Source organism: Aulonocara sp. 'chitande type north' Nkhata Bay, linkage group LG7 (assembly GCF_057382095.1).
Source record: "Aulonocara sp. 'chitande type north' Nkhata Bay isolate Kocher_YH1m ecotype deep benthic linkage group LG7, A_spYH_male_GT1.1, whole genome shotgun sequence".
Lineage (NCBI taxonomy): Eukaryota > Metazoa > Chordata > Actinopteri > Cichliformes > Cichlidae > Aulonocara > Aulonocara sp. 'chitande type north' Nkhata Bay.
Genome location: NC_141350.1, coordinates 2,857,112 through 2,876,666, shown reverse-complemented (window position 1 = coordinate 2,876,666; position 19,555 = coordinate 2,857,112). Strand labels below are relative to the sequence as shown.

Here is a 19,555-nt window from a genome sequence, read left to right as displayed (position 1 = left end):
TTAGGAGGTTAAATATTGCTAGAATTTGCTTTTCTAATATTTTAAAAACTGACCCTAGATTAAATGAAAATGAAATATTAAGCTGTCTGAAAGGGGTCTTTGTTTTTGATTTTGATTTCTATGGTTTCGCTTAAATGTCATTCAGACTGTGGAAATGATGAGCTGGAAGCATTTTCGGTTCTTTTCACAGCATCCGCCTGTTTTCAGTGCATCGGCTAACTTCAGTTTTAGACCCTCAGTTAGTATCTTAGACACGATTTTAATGAGCTATTTTTAAGTGTTTTACAGGTAAATCAGTGCATATAAGCCTGATTATGTTTTAAAATGAGGAAACAAAATTTGAAAGACACATAATTGATCTGGAACAACGAGACCGGAAGAAAAAATAATAATTTTTTTTTCACCACTTCACTTCTTGGACTAAAGCGAAGAATCAGCCACCTGCAGTTAGACTGAGTGACCTATTAAAATCACAGCGAGTGTATTAATGAGCCAATCAGAAAAGGAAATGATTGTTAAAAGAAAAGTTATTTCCTGTTGCTGAAAATAAAATCACCTTTGATTTTAACGATGGGCTTGATAATGAAGGGATTTGACTTAATGATGAAGTTTAAGAAAACTGAACACGAACAATTGACCTTTTTTAAATATCTGTTAGCAGCACACTTATTATTTACTGGGTGTGGACACCATCTAGTCAATAACCAAGGTAAATATATATATATATATATATATATATATATATATAAATCTTTCCTCCTTTTGAATGAGGAAAAGATGAGCAAAAAACAGCTTAACCTAAATACACTGGCAGAAATTGCAATAGCACAAAGATTCAGTAACACTGTCCCCTCGAGAAGTTTAGTTGCCCTGAAGTCTGCTGTGTTTCCGATGCCCGCAACACATTTTGCAGCTGAGGAAAAGTGCAAACCATCACTGCCCACATTTTTCATATTTCTATGTATACTGTGTGGAGACATGTACTGCACGTCAATCAAACCACCATACATAACACACAGATTGATGGCCTGTGTAGATTACTCCATGTACATTCTGAAGCTTTGGCTTGGCTCTTGATGCCAACGGCGAAAATCAATTTTAGCTGTGCTAACACACCAGAGAGAACGACAACCTCGCACACATGCAAAGGCACAGACAAGCTCACATATTATGTATCATGAGAAACAGTCCAGTGAAGTGAGGAGTGTGAAGTGGGAGAGCCATCAGTCAGGCAGCAGGGTCCAGTGGAGGCCTACCAGTGCAGGACTGGTTGTTACGGTTGTTACAGAAGCACATATTTGTCGTTAGTGAGCTGCCAATATGAGTAATGCATCCTCCTTACAATTTCCATGCCCACTACACTTCAGGAGACACGTAGCAAAATAAGGACAAATGTACAGGCAAATGCATTTAGGTGCTAGGGCATGATTAAAGATGCTAATGCATGAATTTTGGCTTTACGGCGTTTACAGGTCACTCGGTTGGGTCTCTTTGACACTAGGATAGTATGAACAGTAAAAGAAGTGAACAAACACACCAAAGAAAAACAAAACAAACACACTATTTGACTTTGATTTGTCCTTACTCTGGCACTAAACATTAAACGTTATCAACACTGCAGCATGTTGTAAAGGGCGTGAAGTCATCAGAGTCCTCGAAACTTACTCAAACACTCGGGCTTTTGTGTTAGTCACTGTAACAGCCATGCTCAGCCCAGCTTGGCTCTTGTGTCTTGGCTGTAAAACAGGACCTGGAGGAGGATGGCGACATCAATCAGGATCTGGACTGAACCGCACACCCAGAACTGCGCCGGGCTTTCATTCATCACAAAATAGGTGGTCTTGAAGACGTCACCAGCTGTCCACAGCAGCACCATTTTCACACTGGAGCAATGGAAACACAAAGAGACAAGTGTGAGCTTTCCTCAAAGCACTGACATTTTGCAAACTGGCTTTCTTGCTCAGCATTAGACAGAAGATAGATGCTAGTGTGCTAGCATAACTGGAGCCAGTTAGCATAACTTAGCATAAAGCTAAACGTCAAACCGAGAACAGTTAGTCTGGTTCTGCTGGATTGTACCTACCCGCTTATTAACCCATCACTCATAAACATGATAGAAATCATTTGTTAAATTTGTACTGAAAACAACAAGTGTAAAAATTACAACTCCACGTTAGGAAGGGTTATGAGTGAGAAATGTATTGACTGGCAACCAATGAAGACTCCAGGAAGCACCAGTATACCCTCCAACATGCCCGCTGTTAAGGTGCAGGAAACTGCTGCAATGAGTATTGCGCAGTCTGATGTTGGGGTGATTTTGCTGGGACATCCACTCCAGGGAAGATTGTGGCATTGTATTATTAACACACAGCTTAATATTCCAGACCAGCAAACTGCCTAACCCTCTGCTTTATAGAGGTGGTCACATCAGCTCATGATTAATTAATCCAGTGCATTTGATTAGTAGCATCTAGCTGCTACACAGCCTCTTAACAAGACAACACAGAATTTAATGAAAAATTCTTTTCACGTGACTCTAACCTAAAATCATGCATGTCAGTTTCACAGTTCAGCTGTACAGATGCAGCAGATGATTATTCTGTCAGTTGGCCTTGGAGTTGCTTATTATCACTAACTAATTTGCTGACTTCAGGTGAATATTTATCGCACAGGCATAAAAGGAGGGAATGCTTTTTCAAGCAAACAAGTTTTTATTTCCCAAAATGTTAAATTATTACCTTAAAATGCTTTCTTTCATACAGCACACAAACAATCCTCCTGTTGATTAGGCCTCCCAAAGAGTCCAAAATAACAGCACTATCAGCCAAAAGTAGCTTTTTGTTTTCATTTGAAAAGTTTAAACTGATTTTTTTATTTTCTTGATTAAGTTCCCGTTGTCTAAGAAGCAGCAGGAGAGGCAGTGAAAAATCATTAGTCAGAGTGAAGTTTAGTCTAAGCTTCTGATTGATCAGAGCAAGTTAGAGAAAGCAAAGGAAAGACTGTCGGAGACACGGGGCTGAAAAGAAAGACTCGAGTCATCAGCCAAGCTGGCAGCCTGCTCCTAACACGGGACCTTGAAGAAGTCATCTGAAAATTTGCGAAAAGCACAGTACAGAAATCACCGTCTCATCACTGCTTATTGCACTCTTCCATCAGTTATTCACACTGCCTTCTCAAGCTTTTGCCTCCTTCCCACCCTTTTCTCCTTTTTGTTGCAGTCTTGACTCATTTACTGTCAAGCTCCTTCAACTCTTACTCTTCATGCTCTATGCTCTTACAGCACCTCACTCCCACTCCACCTACTCTCTGCTCTCTCCTCTATTTTTTATTCTTTCTTTGTGAACAGCAAAGACCCATAGGCATGAATGTAATATGAGTTTATTCTTTTTATTAGAGCTGGCTGGGCCTGGCCAGGACAATCAGTCATCAGTGAGACATACAGTAAAAGGGTCACACGGGAGGGGGTGAGGGAGTGCAGAGAGACAGAGACAGAGAGGCTGCGGAAAACAGAATTCATCCAGCATGCAGCAAGAAAGAGACGGGGCTAAGACGAGTCAAACCACCAGAGAGAAAGTGAGGGATCTCTGCGAGCGGGACGGAGACCTCTGCGAGATCGCTATGGATGATGAGTGTGTGTCAAGCACAGGCAGCCTAATGACCGTGGGGACGGCAGTCCTGCACTATCCTTCAGCTACCCTTGCAGAGCGGCATCAAACTCTCCCCTGGGCTCCCTTCAGGCTGATGAGGAACACAAACAAGCTCGCCCTGCCATAGAAATTATTCAAGATATGTGTAACTGTACCAAATGTAGATGGTTCAGGTTATATGTCTTTGTGACTCTTCTGCACAGTGACGCATTTTAATGATTCAATTTGAGCACCTTTTAAATAATAGCTTCATTTAAAGGTGACTTCCTTTAAACCAAGTGTTCTTATTTTGACAAACAGGCCAGAGGAAGTGAAAATGATCTCAGCCATTTCTAATATAAGAACCGGAAGAATGCACGAGTCTACTGTACACAGATGACAGCTTCAGTTCACTACGCTACCAATGGCACACGAATGGTTAAACTTTCTCATTTTTAATTCGTCACAGATCAGCTGCAGATGACAGTCTCGCTCCTATGCATGCTCGTAAGATCACAAAGGATCCTACCAAAGGTCTATTGTTACAATGAACTCAGATGACTCACTCATATTAGAGCGGTGATAATCCAACCGCGACTCGATTCCTTTGGACACTTTTATGTCTGGAGAAATATGTGACTCTTTTTATGCTCTGATATAGCCCGAGTCCCTCTGGAAACTGTTTCCAATTTCATTACTCTATAGGCAGCTTTTTTGAAACCCCTAACTTATCTGAATGGAGAGAGTAATAGCTGTAATTTAAATCATCAGCAGGACATAAAAATTGCACATATAGGTACTGATTAAAAAAAATGCTTTAAAAGTTTGGGAATTTTCTGTCTAAAATAAATTTTAGAAGGTTACACTTTTACTATGCATATGTAAAGTTACGCAAAATCTATGGCACAATCCAGCATTCAGTCAGTAACGAGAAGTCTGCCAGCCATGCATCAGTGCAACAACGTGCTCTTCTAAAAGGTTTGTCATTCAGGCTGTTGACTGGATCTGAAGGATTCTTCACATTTCTATTGAGTTTTTTTTCTCAGCAAAGTTTCAAAGTCACAAAATGTATTTTATTACCAACTTCACTCTGAAAGCTTTAAAAACATTCCAGTGTCCAGCTGACTTGGCTTCATCCAGTTTAACCAGCTCAGGCTCATAAGAACCAGGCTATTCCCACTGCTCCCACAGGCTGATCAGGGAGTGTCAGCGGTGTGTTACGCTCCCCTAACAATTTAAACTTTCGGGGTAAACATTCAACGGTTTGATTGAACTGCTCCAAAAATAGGCAAGCTAAGGAATTTTAAATCATTGTGCTTTTACTTCACTCTCTCTCAGAGACGCCAGTATTCCTCAGGGAAAATACTTGGTTTTTGTTCAGCTGAAGTTCTTTTTCTTCAAAGAAGGCTCTTAAGTGACGCTGAGATTTCTTTTGCTGTTTTATCTCTGCTGTTTTTTTCCTTTCACTGAGCCACTTTTTCCCTTTTCTCCATTGTCCTGCACAACTGCCATCTTTGTTTTTACTGACTCTGTCTTTCCCTTTACTCTGCTCCTCTCCATAGCATAAAAAGGAACAAAGTGTTATCTCATTATTAGTATTTAAAAAGACTTAAAAGACTTATTAGCTGCTACTCTGAACCATTTGCACTGCCTGGTCCAGGTTTGGCCCAGAGCTGGTATTTAGCCAGCACTGCTACCTGACTTCTGGCATGGTGAGTGGTATGTCATCCAGATATAGCCAGGCCTGGCATAGATGGCACTGTCTATGTGATGGCATGCCACATCTGGCTCGATTGTGGTTTGGTTTATGTGGCCAGGCTCATAGGAAACGGGTCTGGCCCAGATCTGGCATCAAGCTGGTACTTCTGACTGACTGGTGTCATGTATCTCAATGATGGCACTGTTTATGTTCCTATTTTCCTATTTTTGTTAGAAGACCCAAATGCCATGTTGCAATTCTATACTGCTATGGTAGCCAACATTTCAAATGCAGGTTTGTGAGTGTACACTTTATTATGTACTATTATGTTCTGGCACATGTTGTTATTACATGGCTTGATTAAGGTACACATTAGGCTGACATCTGGGGCCAGAACTGAAACTGTTCTGGGCCAGCACAGGGCCAGCAGTGTGTCTGCAACTGGCCTTGTGCTGGCCCATGTGTAGGCCACCTCTGTTAAACCAGATCTGGGCCACCAAAGGGCCGTCATTCTTTGCGGTATGTGGGCCATGTGTAAGCACATTGTGTGGGCCAGATCTAGGCCATACCAATTTTGCTATCTGGGAATGTGTAGCCATGTTCAGAAGGATAATATGCCATGTCACACGGCTCAAATCATATCAAACTGGTTTTCTGAAGAAGAAAATGAGTTCACTTTCACAGATCTCAATCCAATAGAGCACCTTTGGGATGTGGTGGAATGGAAGACTTACATGATGGAGTTGCAACTGAAAAATCTGCAGCAAGTGTGTGAGGCGATTATGTCAGTGTGAACCAAAATCTCTGAGAAATGATTCCAGCACCAGTGTTGGTCAAGTTACTTGAAAAAAGTAATCAGTAACTAATTACTGATTACTTCCCCAAAAAAGTAATCCCGTTACTTTACTGATTACTTATTTTCAAAAGTAATTAATTACTTAGTTACTTAGTTACTTTTAAAAACACGATTTACAACCTGAATAGGTGATAAAGTGATAGATCTTTCAGCCCAATTCTACTTTTTCTACATAATCCATCATACAAAATGTAATCAAATGGAAAAGTCTTTTTTTTAAACTTGTTTTATTAGTTTTAATCTTTTAACTTTATGCATCAAGCAAAAATTTAATTATCTGCAACATTCTCTGACTGGAAGAAATTAGTTTAACATTTAAACCTATTTTCTGCACATTCCAGCACATAAAATAAAATATTTTTTGTGTTTACACTCAGTCTTTCAAATAGATGCAAGTAAAACACAGCAGAAAATAAATAAAGTCAAAGACTCAGCGGTCCTGTTGCTCTATTTTCACCTGTAAAGCAGGAGTGGGGCAGGCGGAGGTGTGCTTTAGTGCAGGTGTGCTGCAGCCGTGAGTGGAAGGATACGGCAGTTTCTCTGTGAATTTCCCATTACGTCGTAGCTACTCGGTGCTTGTTTAGGGGTTTTTTTGCTGTAAAAAGAAGTTTTCTTCCCACGCACAGCGGACACTAATGTTTTTGTCACTTTTTATGGAATCAAACTCAAAGTAAGGTCAGTACTTCCACGCTTTAAACGCTGCACGCTCATACTCTCTCTGCACTCGATATATGATCCATTGTTGATCTGCACACAGCTGTTGTCACGAACGTCGCACTCGCTTACGTCACTGTCATGAGACATTCTCGCAAAAAATCACGGTTTTAGTAACGCAGTAACGCAGCGTTCCTACGGGAAAGTAACGGTAATCTAATTACCGTTTTTGCAATAGTAATCCCTTACTTTACTCGTTACTTGAAAAAAGTATCTCTGTCCAGCACCTTGATGAATTAATGCTACAAAGAATTAAGGAAGTACTTAAGGTAAGAGGGGCCCTAACCCCATACTAGATATAACTAACGAAGTGGCCAGTGAGTGTATATGGTCATGTGGATATGTTCAATGGGACTCTGCACCCAAATTTGGGTATAGGTCAAGACAAGTGAGCAGCTCATGGTGAAGAAGAGGAAAAAAGAAGAGTAAAAAAGTTGAAAACTACACCCACGAGAGCTCTTAGAGGTCAAAATAATTTTACACAAACTATTCTTGGTTTATTTCACTGAATGTCTATTTCTGTCCTCGTTTATTCTTCTGCCTAATCACAGCTTCGGTTTTTCCGGCAAGCCTCTCTGCCGGAGCCTAAACCTCACCCTGCCGAATACTCCGAGCCCCGCTTTGACTCATTTCTTTGCTCAGGAGACAGCAAACATCATTAATGAGGAAGAGTCATTAACAATGTAATTAAGCAGAGTGGGTCATCTGTACAGAAGAAGTCTGCACAACAGAGTGGGAAAATGAAGACAAAACACCAATTTGAGGTCGTTTGTGTCTCGCAGGCACGCGCACAAACTCACAAACATGCTTCCCACGTGTTACTGTTTGTCATGCTACTCTCATGTTGGTCCATCTGGCAGAGACGCCGTTTGTGGCTCACTCGACAGTTGATGAAAGACCTACAGAACAATTGAACTTGGTCCTGATTAAGGCTTTGAGTGCCCGCAGGGAAAAGGCATGATTATGCTATTGATTGAGAATACTAAGTGAGTGAGTAGCTTTGTCACACGCACACACGCACAACTCAACATCACCACTTTGTGTTAAATTGTACTAAAAGGGAAATAGAAACAGGGTGTGCTAAAATGCACATTTTCTCTCACATTCTCACCAAAACACACACACACACGCATGCACGCACGCAAACACACACACATTGTTTACATAAACAAATAGCAACTCCAGCATCGGTTGCAGCATCCACCTGAGTAATGAAGGCTTTTAAAAAGTCAAGCGGTTGGCAGCTTCATTCAACGACCAAACACCTTCATCTGAGCTAAGAGGCTAGAAACGGGAGAGGAAAGGGTGAAATCTTGAACTGTGTGTTTCAGGTGTGGACGTGGACACAGGAGGATACGGGAGACAAAATGAAGAAAATTCCCAGAGATGGATGACGACGTAACCAGGCAGAGGAATGATAAATCTGAAGAGGTGTGAGAAGCGAAGCCACCCTGATGGTGATGGAAGCGACAGGAGAGGGGAGAGAGATGGAGAAACAGAGAGGGGGTCTGATTGCACTTTGCTGTGGCAGTGCGGCATGTGAGCCTCGCAGTAATGGGACTGTGTGTTGAACGAGCGCTGCCAGGCCACCTATTAACTCCTCTAAGCACCCAGAGTGGACAAGTGGAACGCTACTACAGGAAGCAGGGCTGAGTGACATTTAGAAAGAGAGACAGAGAGAGAAGGATGAAAGGAGAGAGAATGAAAAGGACAACGACTCAGTTTGTGCTATTTTCTAATTTCACGTCCCAAATATTTACAAAGACGCCTGGTGCATCTTTAAATGTCACTCTGTGAAACAGAATCTCAGCATTTCATTTCTGAATTCCTTTGCAACTGCTAAAATCAATTACAAACTGTAACGTCGCCTCAAAGCTGGCGGCAGACAGTTTTATCTGTGACAACTCAATGACGATGTTTAAGACAGAGAAATAAACCTTACAGTGAAAACTGAAGCTGACTCCAGGCCCTGTGTTAACCAAAACATTCCCACCGGTCTGGGTTTCAATTCATGCAGGTGTTAAATGCCCAAAGCAAATATGTGGCAAGGTGAATTTTAAGGTGAGGACATTGGACAACACTTGCAACGACCACAAAAACAGTGTCAATCAAGTTATTTCAACTCATTTAGTTGAAGACTCCAAACATGCAAAACCGCAAATATTTTGTTCATCAAACTGCAAGTGAGTACACCCATTACTAATGTCACTGTTACAGAGGAAAGTAATGGTTGTGTTATGGAACGTGCCTAAAATAGTGTTTAATATTGTATTTGCAGCAGCTGATGGTAGTGGAGGAATGAAGAAAATAACCATGATTAAATGAGTTACTACCTATACATGGGCAGCCATTAACATCTAAATAAGGACTATTTGAAGGAAATACTGTGTCATAAAACTTCAGTCTAAACCAGCTTCAGTGTAGAAGCCAAAAACTGACAGACTCCACTTCTACAAAACATCCTGTATTGGGACAGGCAGTTGTGCCCTGCAACAATGGCATTTTTTTAATTACATGCAATGAAAACATCCCATCTTCTGAGTCTGATGGATGTTTTAAAGATAATAAGTAATCAGACATCAGAATGTATATGGAGCCAATAGAACCTGACTACTTTTAGGTTTTAGCCAAACCAAAGGGGAAGCTAAGGGAGAGGAGGAGGACGAGAGGAGAAAAGTGCGACCGCCTTCGTCAAGAGCAGAAAAAAAATCCGGCTACAACCAGGTTTCTGTAAGGCAGAGTAAATCGATTTGTTGATCAATTATTAAGTCATGTACCAACAGAGACTTGGAGGAGAGAGACCTAATATTTAATAATCCACATTTCACTGTTTTACTCTTTGGTAAAATAGGCCCCTGCATGTATGTACCACCGGCAGATAGCGGAGGTGGCTGATATCCAGAAATCCTACCAGTGGCTGGACAAAGCCGGACTGAAAGACAGCACAGAGGCACTAATCATGGCAACACAGGAACAAGCTCTGAGCACAAGATTAGGGATGGGTACCGGTATCTGACATAAACGGTAGTAACCAGACCGAAAAGCAGCGCACATTTCGGTGCTTTTTTTTTTTTTTTTCAATCGTTTTACGTTTTACATTTCTGAGGATAGTAGGCGGGCCCAGGTACGTATGTTCTTTTAGAACAGAGCTACAGATTAAAAATGCCCAAGGCAAAGCGTTCAAAAGTCTGGCTGTACTTCACAGCAAAAGATGCAAACTCAGCAGCAACAAGTGCTTTAAGCTGATACTGTGATACTGTCAAAGGAGGTAACACCTCGAATAAAGATACAATACAATACAATCTGGTTTTGTACTGGTATCGGATAAAACCTAAACAATACCCATCCCTACACAAGATCCATAGAGGCTGGGGTCTATCACACCAGGCAAGACCCCAGGTGCAGGATGTGTAAAGATGCCCCTGAGACAATCCAGCACATAACAGCAGGGTGCAAGATGCTAGCAAGCAGGGCATACATGGAATGCTATAACCAAGTGGCCGGCATAGTGTACAGGAACATCTGTGCTGAATATGGCCTGGAAGTCCCGGGGTCAAAATGGGAGATGCCCCCAAGGGTGGTGGAGAATGACCGAGCTAAGATCCTGTGGGACTTCCAGATATAGACGGACAAAACGGTGGTGGCTAAATAACCGGACATAGTGATGGTAGAAGAAGACGGCCGTAGTGATCGATGTAGCGGTTCCGAATGACAGCAACATCAGGAAGAAGGAACACGAGAAGCTCGAGAAATACCAAGGGCTCAGAGAAGAGCTCGAGAGGATGTGGAGGGTGAAGGTAACTGTGATCCCAGTGGTAATCGGAGTACTCGGTGCGGTGACTCCCAAGCTAGGCGAGTGGCTCCAGCAGATCCAGGAACAACATTGGAGATCTCTGTCCAGAAGAGCGCAGTCCTGGGAACAGCTAAGATACTGCGCAGGACCCTCAAGCTCCCAGGCCTCTGGTAGAGGACCCAAGCTAGAAGGATAGACCGCCCACAGGGGCGAGGGGGGAATATATATTTATATGTATACCTCCTGCCCTTCTTCTAAATGCTGGTAAAGCTGGTGTATAACAGTGAAGATAATAGTAGAGTCATTGGCAAAGTGCCACGTGACTTGTAATAGAAACTGAGTCACACTTAATAGTTGCCTTCACAGTTGTTTCTCCGCTAACTGTCCTTGATTTAGATAGATTTGTCTGTAGATTTTTCCACAACGAAGAGCCAAAATCTTGCCCTCGGTATCTCAGTAGAAAAACAGCACATTTCCACTGCTGCTGCCACTGAGATAAATAAGCAGCTGATCCAACCCACAACAGCTTTAAGCTTTGAGCTGGGAATCACACTTTGCATCTGAGACCTAAAAAAAAGTCTCAATGGGAGGGGGGTTCAGAAGGTCCCAGAAACTGCTGATCCAGTACAAAGCTCTGTGGAAAAAGGCCCACTGGAGAAACAGGGGCTGATGCTTAAAAGCTTTGAAGAGCTTCAGATCCCCTTTTCCATCTTTATTTTTTAAAGCAAACATGCATGTGTGCATTGGGTTAAAATGTGTGTCCACACATGCTGTTTTAAGTGCGTGTTCACATGTGCACCCACACATGCTGGTGAGGTGATTTAGCAGCGGGGCTGCAGATCTCCCCGAGGGGGGCAGATAGAGACGAAAATCAAAGGGCCCAGTGAGAGAGGAGCCTAGCTGCTCTTAACGCACTAACTATGAATTATGCATGTTGATCGATCGCACACAGGCAAACACCGAAAAGTTCCCAACCTGCCAGAAAAAGATGGATTCTGCTAAACAAAATGAAGCAGAAGGGAGGAAAGGAGAAGAAGGGGTGTTACACAGAGTTTGCCTACGGATATTTTATATCCCTCATTGGAGTATGTCAACAGGACGGAATAGATGGGGAAGCTTTTTGGTGCTGGCTATTTAAATATATTTATTACATGTGTAATCTTGTGTAATCTGAAAGGATGCTGTAGCGTTGCTTTTCAAATACCACCTGATTCAAAGCTAAACAAACGTATTTCATGCAAGGCTGTCAAGACACTGCACACTGCATTCAGATTAAACACAGTGACTAAACCTTGGTGTGGCACACACACATTATTAATGAATGAGAAACATCTCATTCATTAATAATTATAAATGCAAGTATGTTTTTCAAAATCGGTCAACACGGTTTGAAAATAATTAAATAATATTTGAAAAAACAAGATGTGCCAGAATATTAAACCACGTCATGCTGCTAAAACAGCTTTGACTTGTAGATGTCATAGAGCGGTTTCAGACACACACAGAAGAGACTTTAAATTTTATAAAGTGCGAGGCTGAAATTCAGACTAAATGTTATGGTCCACACAAGCTTTGAGATCTGGGCCCTGCATCAAATCCTCTGCTACCAACTGTGGGTTTATTTTTAACTTTGACTCTCACAATCTCTCAAAGCTCATCCAGTCTCGAGGTGACTGCGTCTTTGAAGCTGTAGCTGCTAAATGTTGGAACAGCCTTGTTCAACCCTCAACCCTTTATCTCTCGCTATAACGCGGTTCACCTTTCGCAGCCTCGCTGTTTCGCAGATTTTTTATTTTTTTTGCAGCACGTTGTCTCCTGCGTCCTGATTGGCTGTAGACCATTGTCAATCAATCTCGCGCCGTGTCTCCTGTACAGTACAGGATGCGTTCAGCTTGTCATATTTACATAAATCTTCAATCTCTAGCAGTGTGACTCTGAAGTGCTGCTCTGTATGTTTGTAAGTTTTCTCCCCAACAAACACAACAATGTCGACGAAACGTTTTGCACCGTCAGAGGCTCCTGCGCTGGCACCCAAAAGCCAGAGGAAGATGCTAACCATCGCACAAAAAGTTGGACTTCTGGACATCCTAAAGGAAGGTAGAAGTTACTGTATTTTTTGGATTTTAAGGCACATAACGCGAAACAAAAGAGTCAGATGAGTCAAATTTTACTCAACTCATTCTTCTTGAAATCAAACCTGAAAACAGGGTTTGATCTTTGGTTTCTTTCTATAATACTGGACGTATTTTTTTACGAAGGTTTGAACTTTGAGAGTTTAAACAAGTGAGAAAAGTGTGAAAATGTTCCTGCCTGTCTGAGAAAAGTGTATAAAGTGCGTAGTGCGGGGTTTTACAGCCTTAAAACATCTAGAATAATTGTAAAAAACATAAAGTTGGCTACTTTTATCTATCGTGGGTTATTTTTAGAACGCAACTCCTGCGATAAACGAAGGACCACTGTATCTCTAAAAAACTTCACCAGAATTTCTCCATTTTATTGTTGTTTTATTTTTACCTTGATAATAAATTCTTCTCTGTCACTATGATAACAGCATCGACGGCATAGAAGAGCAGAGAAAGTGAAGGCTGAGGAGCCCGGTGAGAAAAATGCTTTTATTTATTAAAAATGAGAAACTTTTATTGTCATCACAGTAATTAAAACTTTATTCACAGTACTGGAAAGTTTACAAATCAGCTTAAAAGTTTCTCACAGAAATTTCCCTTTCTAAGGCACATTTTTAATTTAGCATCTAACTGATAAAGAATGTTATAAATAATCATTAATTAATAACAACATCTCTATTTATTATAAAACATTTATGTTTTTAAATGGAATATCTGAATAGGTGTACAGAAGCACAGCAGTCATTCCAATGGTAAATTGCATTACCCAGTGCAGGTTTATCACGTAAAGAGGCTAATTGATCATTAAGAATAATTCTCGTAATTATGCTGGCACAGCTGAAAACTGTTTGTGGTAGGGGGCCTGATCAGAGCCCAGCAGCAAGAGGAACAGATAGTGGGAACTGCTGACAGGCGCAGAGTGAGACACAGGTGTTGTGCGTTGGTTGAGTACCATCTTTTCTTTCTTTCCATCTGCAGTAGTGTGCTGGCACTCGGGGTTACGAATATACACCACAGGAGAATAGTGAGAGTGCGACGGCTCATATTCATCACCGTTTAAGTTAAACTGTTGCTAAAGGAAATCTGTGTGAGAGGACAAAACATGTCCTAAGAACAAGCCAAGCTGCTATAACAGGAGCCCCCATCTTTTTATTTCAATTGTGGTGTGTGCCTGTGTGAACATTGGCATCCTCAAAGAATGACCTTTGACCTTTAGATGCAGATGGACAGTCGAGTCTTGTCCCGTGGAGGTGGCTCTTCTATGCTGTGCCATACGTTCATGAAGTGGCTGTTTGGTCTCTCCAATGTAGAAGTCTGGGCATTCCTCGCTGCACTGCACATGGTTAGACTACGATGAGCTGGATGACTGAGAACCTTCGCTGACAGTTTTAACACAGTTGCTTTCGGACATTGAAATGATGCGTACAAAAGAAAGAGCAATAACAACAAAGGGCAGGCTGAATCTCCTAAATCACTCTTCTCCAAATACAAATAAGTAAAGTAAAATGTGTCCAGGTAAAAATAAAGATAATTAAAAGCTAGAATTACCGTCATATCGGGCTTATTAGCGTCGCTCATCGGGCTGCTGGACCAATTATCTTATGTCATGGAGAGACATCGGTCATTTATTCACAATAATCGCTATTTCCCTTAGATCACAGGTAAGAATTTATTCAAATAACAGACCACGATCACCTAATGGGTCTTCAAACTGTGCTCAAGCTCAGGGTTAAGGTGTCATTTGTTTTAGAGGCAATAACCTGTGAATTTAGATTGATTGTGAGGTAGATGAGCATTCTGCTTCTATTAAATCTTCCATCACAAGGTAGCAACAGCATAGAAGCAGGACACAGAGTGACAACATTACACTCGTTGGTTCCTCTGGGATATAGCTCTAATACACAGGTCACAAATTGCTTAGAGGTCTTAGCGCTGCCCCCGAGGGCCAGACTGTAAAGGTAAAGGTACTGGTTGAAATGGCCTACAGGTAATGGCCACGGTCCCATTACCATCCCCAGTAGGAGCGTTATTAACGCCTGAAGAGTGTTAACCTGAGCTGAGAGCAAGAAACAAGGTGTTAGAGTGTATGTGTAAGAGTGTGTGATAAAAATGGGGAATAAGGGACGGATCGTTATGTACGTGTTATATAATAGCTCACATTCATGACAATAAAGAAAATTTAACTAAGAGAGAAAAAGAGTAGAAGAAAGCCCAGCACTGTATTTGTCTGCATACTGTCAGTGAGAGAGACGGCCAGCGTCAGCGTTCCCTTTACTGTCACAGAGTGACATTGTGAAGGTTGGAGGCTTTGGTGCAGAGCTAGCAAAGGAGAATGGGACAGGAAGCAAAAGTGATAAACTTTAATGAGACGAAAGAAAAAAACAGACACACTCCCCAGGCAGCTGAGCAATCACACGCACACACACACACACACACACACACACACACACACACACACACACACACACACGTTGTTTACATAAACAAATAGCAACTCCAGCACCGGTTGCAGCATCCACCTGAGTAATGAAGGCTTTTAAAAAGCCGAGCGGTTGGCAGCTTCATTCAACGACCAAACACCATCAGATCTAAACCTGAGAACATTACATAGTCAGTGTTTACTAAACAGCAAGAAACCAGTTTATTCTTAGACATCAACAGCACATAAAACTGATGATTATGCAATTTCTACTTATTTGAAAGATGCAAAATAGTAAATTCATTAAATATTTAAGACTGCTTTCATACCTGTGTAGGAACGACAGTCGTAGCCACTTATTAGTTTGAAGCTGTTGGTTTGGCATTTGTCTGTTGCTGTCTTGGTTTTTTGGAACTGTACAAACACAAAGTGGATCTGCACACTATGTACACACATACAGCAGCAACTTGTCAATCAAAACGTAGCCGAGCACTGAAACATTAGATACCAGTAAGTACTGCAGTCTGTGTTGCTTTTTAAAACACAATAATACAATATGACTACGTTTACTGCATGAAGGGAGCTTGAAGCTACTGAGAACAGACGCTCACTGAGGCCATAATTCAAGTGACATCTAGAGTATCACCTGCTTGGCTGTCAGCACATCCAAAGCTATATGCCTGACTACATTAGGAGTCCCCTCTCTCTGACATTATATAGATCCAAGAATGAAAAATGGCTCTCATAGGTTTGGCAGTGCTGATGGACACATAAACAGCTAGGGCTGCCACAAACGATTATTTTGATAGTCGACTAATCAGATCATCATCCATTGGACATAAAACGTACAGCTTATTGCACCAGCAGCATCTGCTCTTATATAACTATCATTAGCTTACAGCTTTAAGTGTTTAAGGTCTGTGCTAACTAAAAATAAAGACAAGATGATAGTTTATTAAATTTTAATGAAATCTGCAGATTGTTTCGGTGAAGTTTAATAAACTCCTTGCTATCTAAAATATAACAGGACACCGGAGTAAATTCTTGAGCATCTCACACTTCTGATAATCAGCTGTCTGCTTGACGTTTATTCAGCTGTGTAAAAACTATAACTTTAATCTCAGCCAAACCGATTTACTACAAATAAAATACTACAAAAAAAAATCCAAAAATAACATGTTTAAGTTATCTAAGTGACTTATATATCATGTTTAACCTGAGTAGCGAAAGACGGCGGTGGGTTTGAAAACGATTTGCCGGGAGTCAGACGTCTCCGAAAACGTCGGAGCGCTTTTGAAAATATGCGGTGTCCTGATAAACTGAGCAGATATTTGAGGTTTACACAGCTACATTCTCGCCTGAAAATATGTTAAACGTTTATTTTGTGACCCAGAAAGAATAATAAGAGTAATATTAAAACTAACTAGCTGCCGCCATTGTTGGAAACTGAGCTGGGCTGCGCTATGAATTCTGGGACACAGCTTCTTCTTCTTCGGGGTTTAACGGCAGCTGGCATCCTTGTACATGCAGTGCTGCCATCTTCTGTTTCAGTCCGTTATTACACTCTTAAATCCTATTACTTCTGCGGCTTTTGTGATCTTACAAAGCTTCAAACGAGGCGTCGACTATTAAATCAGTCGTCGACGATTTTGATAGTCGACGTAATCGTGACTAGTCGACTAATCGTGGCAGCCCTACTAACAGATGAGGACTGCCATCTGGATTATGATGTTTGCAGAGGACACTGTGATCTGTACTGAGAGTAGGGAGCAGGTGGAAGAGAGCCTGGAGAGGTAGAGGTATGCTCTGGAGAAAATAGGAATGAAAGGACAGAATACATGTGCAAGGAGTAGAGGTGGTGAAGGTAGATGAGTTTAAACACTTAAGGGTCAACTTGACATTACCAGAAAGCAATAGGCAGCAGTCAAGAGAGGTGAAGACACGGGTGCAGGTAGGGTGGAGTGGGTGTCAGAGGTGATTTGTGATAGAAGGACAGCAGCAAGAGTGAAAGGGGAGGATGACAAGATGCTAGTGAGACCTGCTGTGAGGTATGGTTTGGGAGATGGTGGAACTGACAAAAAGACAGAGCACGGAGCTAGCAGTTACAGAGTTCTGATACTCAGACAGTCACCAGCCAGATTAATAATGACTATTTCAGAGTGACAGCTCAGGTTGAGCAATTTGGAGACAAAGAGAGGTGAGATGAGATGGCTGGGACACGTGCAGAGGAGGGACGGTGTATATGATGGGCGAAGGATGCTGAAGATGGAGCTACCAGGCAGAAGAAAAGAAGATTCATGGATGTATTGAAGGAGGACGTGCAGAGGGTTGGTGTGACAGTAGATGTCACTAAGGATAGGATGAGATGGAGGCAAATGATTCAATGTGGCAACCCTTAAAGGGACCAGCTGAAAGGAGGAGGAGGAAGAAAAGGAGAAGACGACGAAAGCAAAAAAAACGGGTTTCATTTGATTGTTGGACCCCAGAGACAAACAACAGTTTACACATTAAATTCAAGGTGCAGACCAGGGTCTCTTGGGGGACGCCATGAAGTACAACATGGATTTCTTTTTAATCATCAATTCCTCTCACGTTTCTCCTCTTTTTAACAAGTGTCTCTAACCTGTGCTTTCAGTTCATCCTCATTGATTTGGAGCTTCCACCTTGTCTCTTGATACCTGACACTAATTAGATTTTGCTAATGACATTAACCCTTTGGATTAATACTTTTTCAAACCTACACCTAATTTTCCTTGCCAATCACGTCAGTCAGGCTCATCCAGTCTTTTGCTTTTTTTGTTGGATTTTTTCTTCACTGAACTGTCACCTCTTTAATTTTCCTAGTATTAGTAGTAGTAGAATGAGTGTGCACACATATGCACAAATGAAAAAATGTTGCCTGGAAACATATTAAACAAACTGTCAAATATACTCCATGCTTCTTTCACATCCTTTACTTGACTTTTCCATGCATCTCATGGAAAGTCATTATTTGGGTGACCTGGAAAAGGTGCGTAGTCCTTCATGAAACAGATCCATACACTCAGCATCACACCTCTGTAATAGGGCTCAGGGGAATGTGAGTGCACAAAAACAAGCTACTGTTACACCTGGGATAGCATTAGAGCAAGTGTTGATTGTGTGCCACACCGTCGTGTGGAAAACAGTGTTTAATATCTAGAAACTGGAAAATCCTCATGTATGCATCGCGAGGGATCATCTGTGCCGTTTCCAACCGTCAGCAACATTTGTGCCATAAAGCCAATATCTATACTGAAATTATGAAATATTCCTGTTGAAAATGCATAATCTTGTGGAATGAGTCATCCAATACTGTGCAGTATTACTCTATGATTAACTCATACCTCCTACACAAACACAGCTGACTTCCTTTTTTATTTTTGGGGACTTTCACATATCTGAGTTTAAGGATTTGATGTTCCCAACTTCAAAGACCTTTTGTGTTGCCAATCTTTGTGTGATGTTCAGGTTCAAGTCTAGATCCTGAGGACATGTGAAATGGTAAATAACTGCGAGAGAACAGTAAATCATAAAACAGCAACTTGAAGATAAAAATGCAATCAGAGATGCAGGTGGTGTAACACAGTATGTGCAGGTAGTTACAGAAAGCATGGATGGCAATCTGAAGTGGAAGTGGGGACATACTGAAGATATAAAGATATACGGTACACACCGGTCACTCTGCTGCTCAGTGCAGACAAAGCAAACGTCTCTAATAGGAAAACATTGACAGTATATCACGGGTCCCCTCTCACCTCACAACACACTAAAAATAGCTCCATAATTCTTCATGTTGGAAAATATAATGCAAATATTTACACAGCAAAACCAATCAGTTCATGATATTTAAAATATTAATTCATTTTTATAGTAAGTGCACATGGATCAAAACATCAGTTATAAGTCTACTGCTATAGCTAACAATCTGCACACACACACACACGTACGCACACACACACAGACACACACACACACGTTATGTATCCATTGTGCATTTTTACAAAAAGGAATCTCGACTAAAGGAAAACAAACCCCGCGCCGAGGAGAGTTGCTACTTCCAGCTGACGTCACTGTAATTTCCTAATTTTAGCTCTTCTTTCTTCACCACGCTCCCCTGGTATGAATGTTAACCAACTTCAGTAACTTCCTGAAAACCTCATGAAAAGATGCCAGTTGTTTCCTAGAGATTAAAAGTATTTTTTTATAAATGCATATTAATAAACACACAGATTTTATACTGACGACAGACATAATAAGGAAATAATGATCATAATTAGCATGAGGTTCTGTGCAGTCATTTACCT

General features: G+C 41.3%; 1 protein-coding gene across 3 annotated transcripts in view; it reads right to left on the bottom strand.

Annotated features, from left to right (window-relative positions):
• Nucleotides 1–785: 785 nt before the first annotated feature.
• Nucleotides 786–19,555, bottom strand: part of LOC147324286 (solute carrier family 66 member 2) — a 56,956-nt gene continuing 38,186 nt past the window's right edge. For all 3 annotated transcript variants that reach the window (XM_086297949.1, XM_086297950.1, XM_086297948.1), the window contains exon 5: nt 786–1,883. In XM_086297949.1, the coding sequence (XP_086154075.1) occupies nt 1,709–1,883 (175 nt within the window). In that variant the 3' untranslated portion in view covers nt 786–1,708. The remainder of the gene's footprint in view (nt 1,884–19,555) is intronic.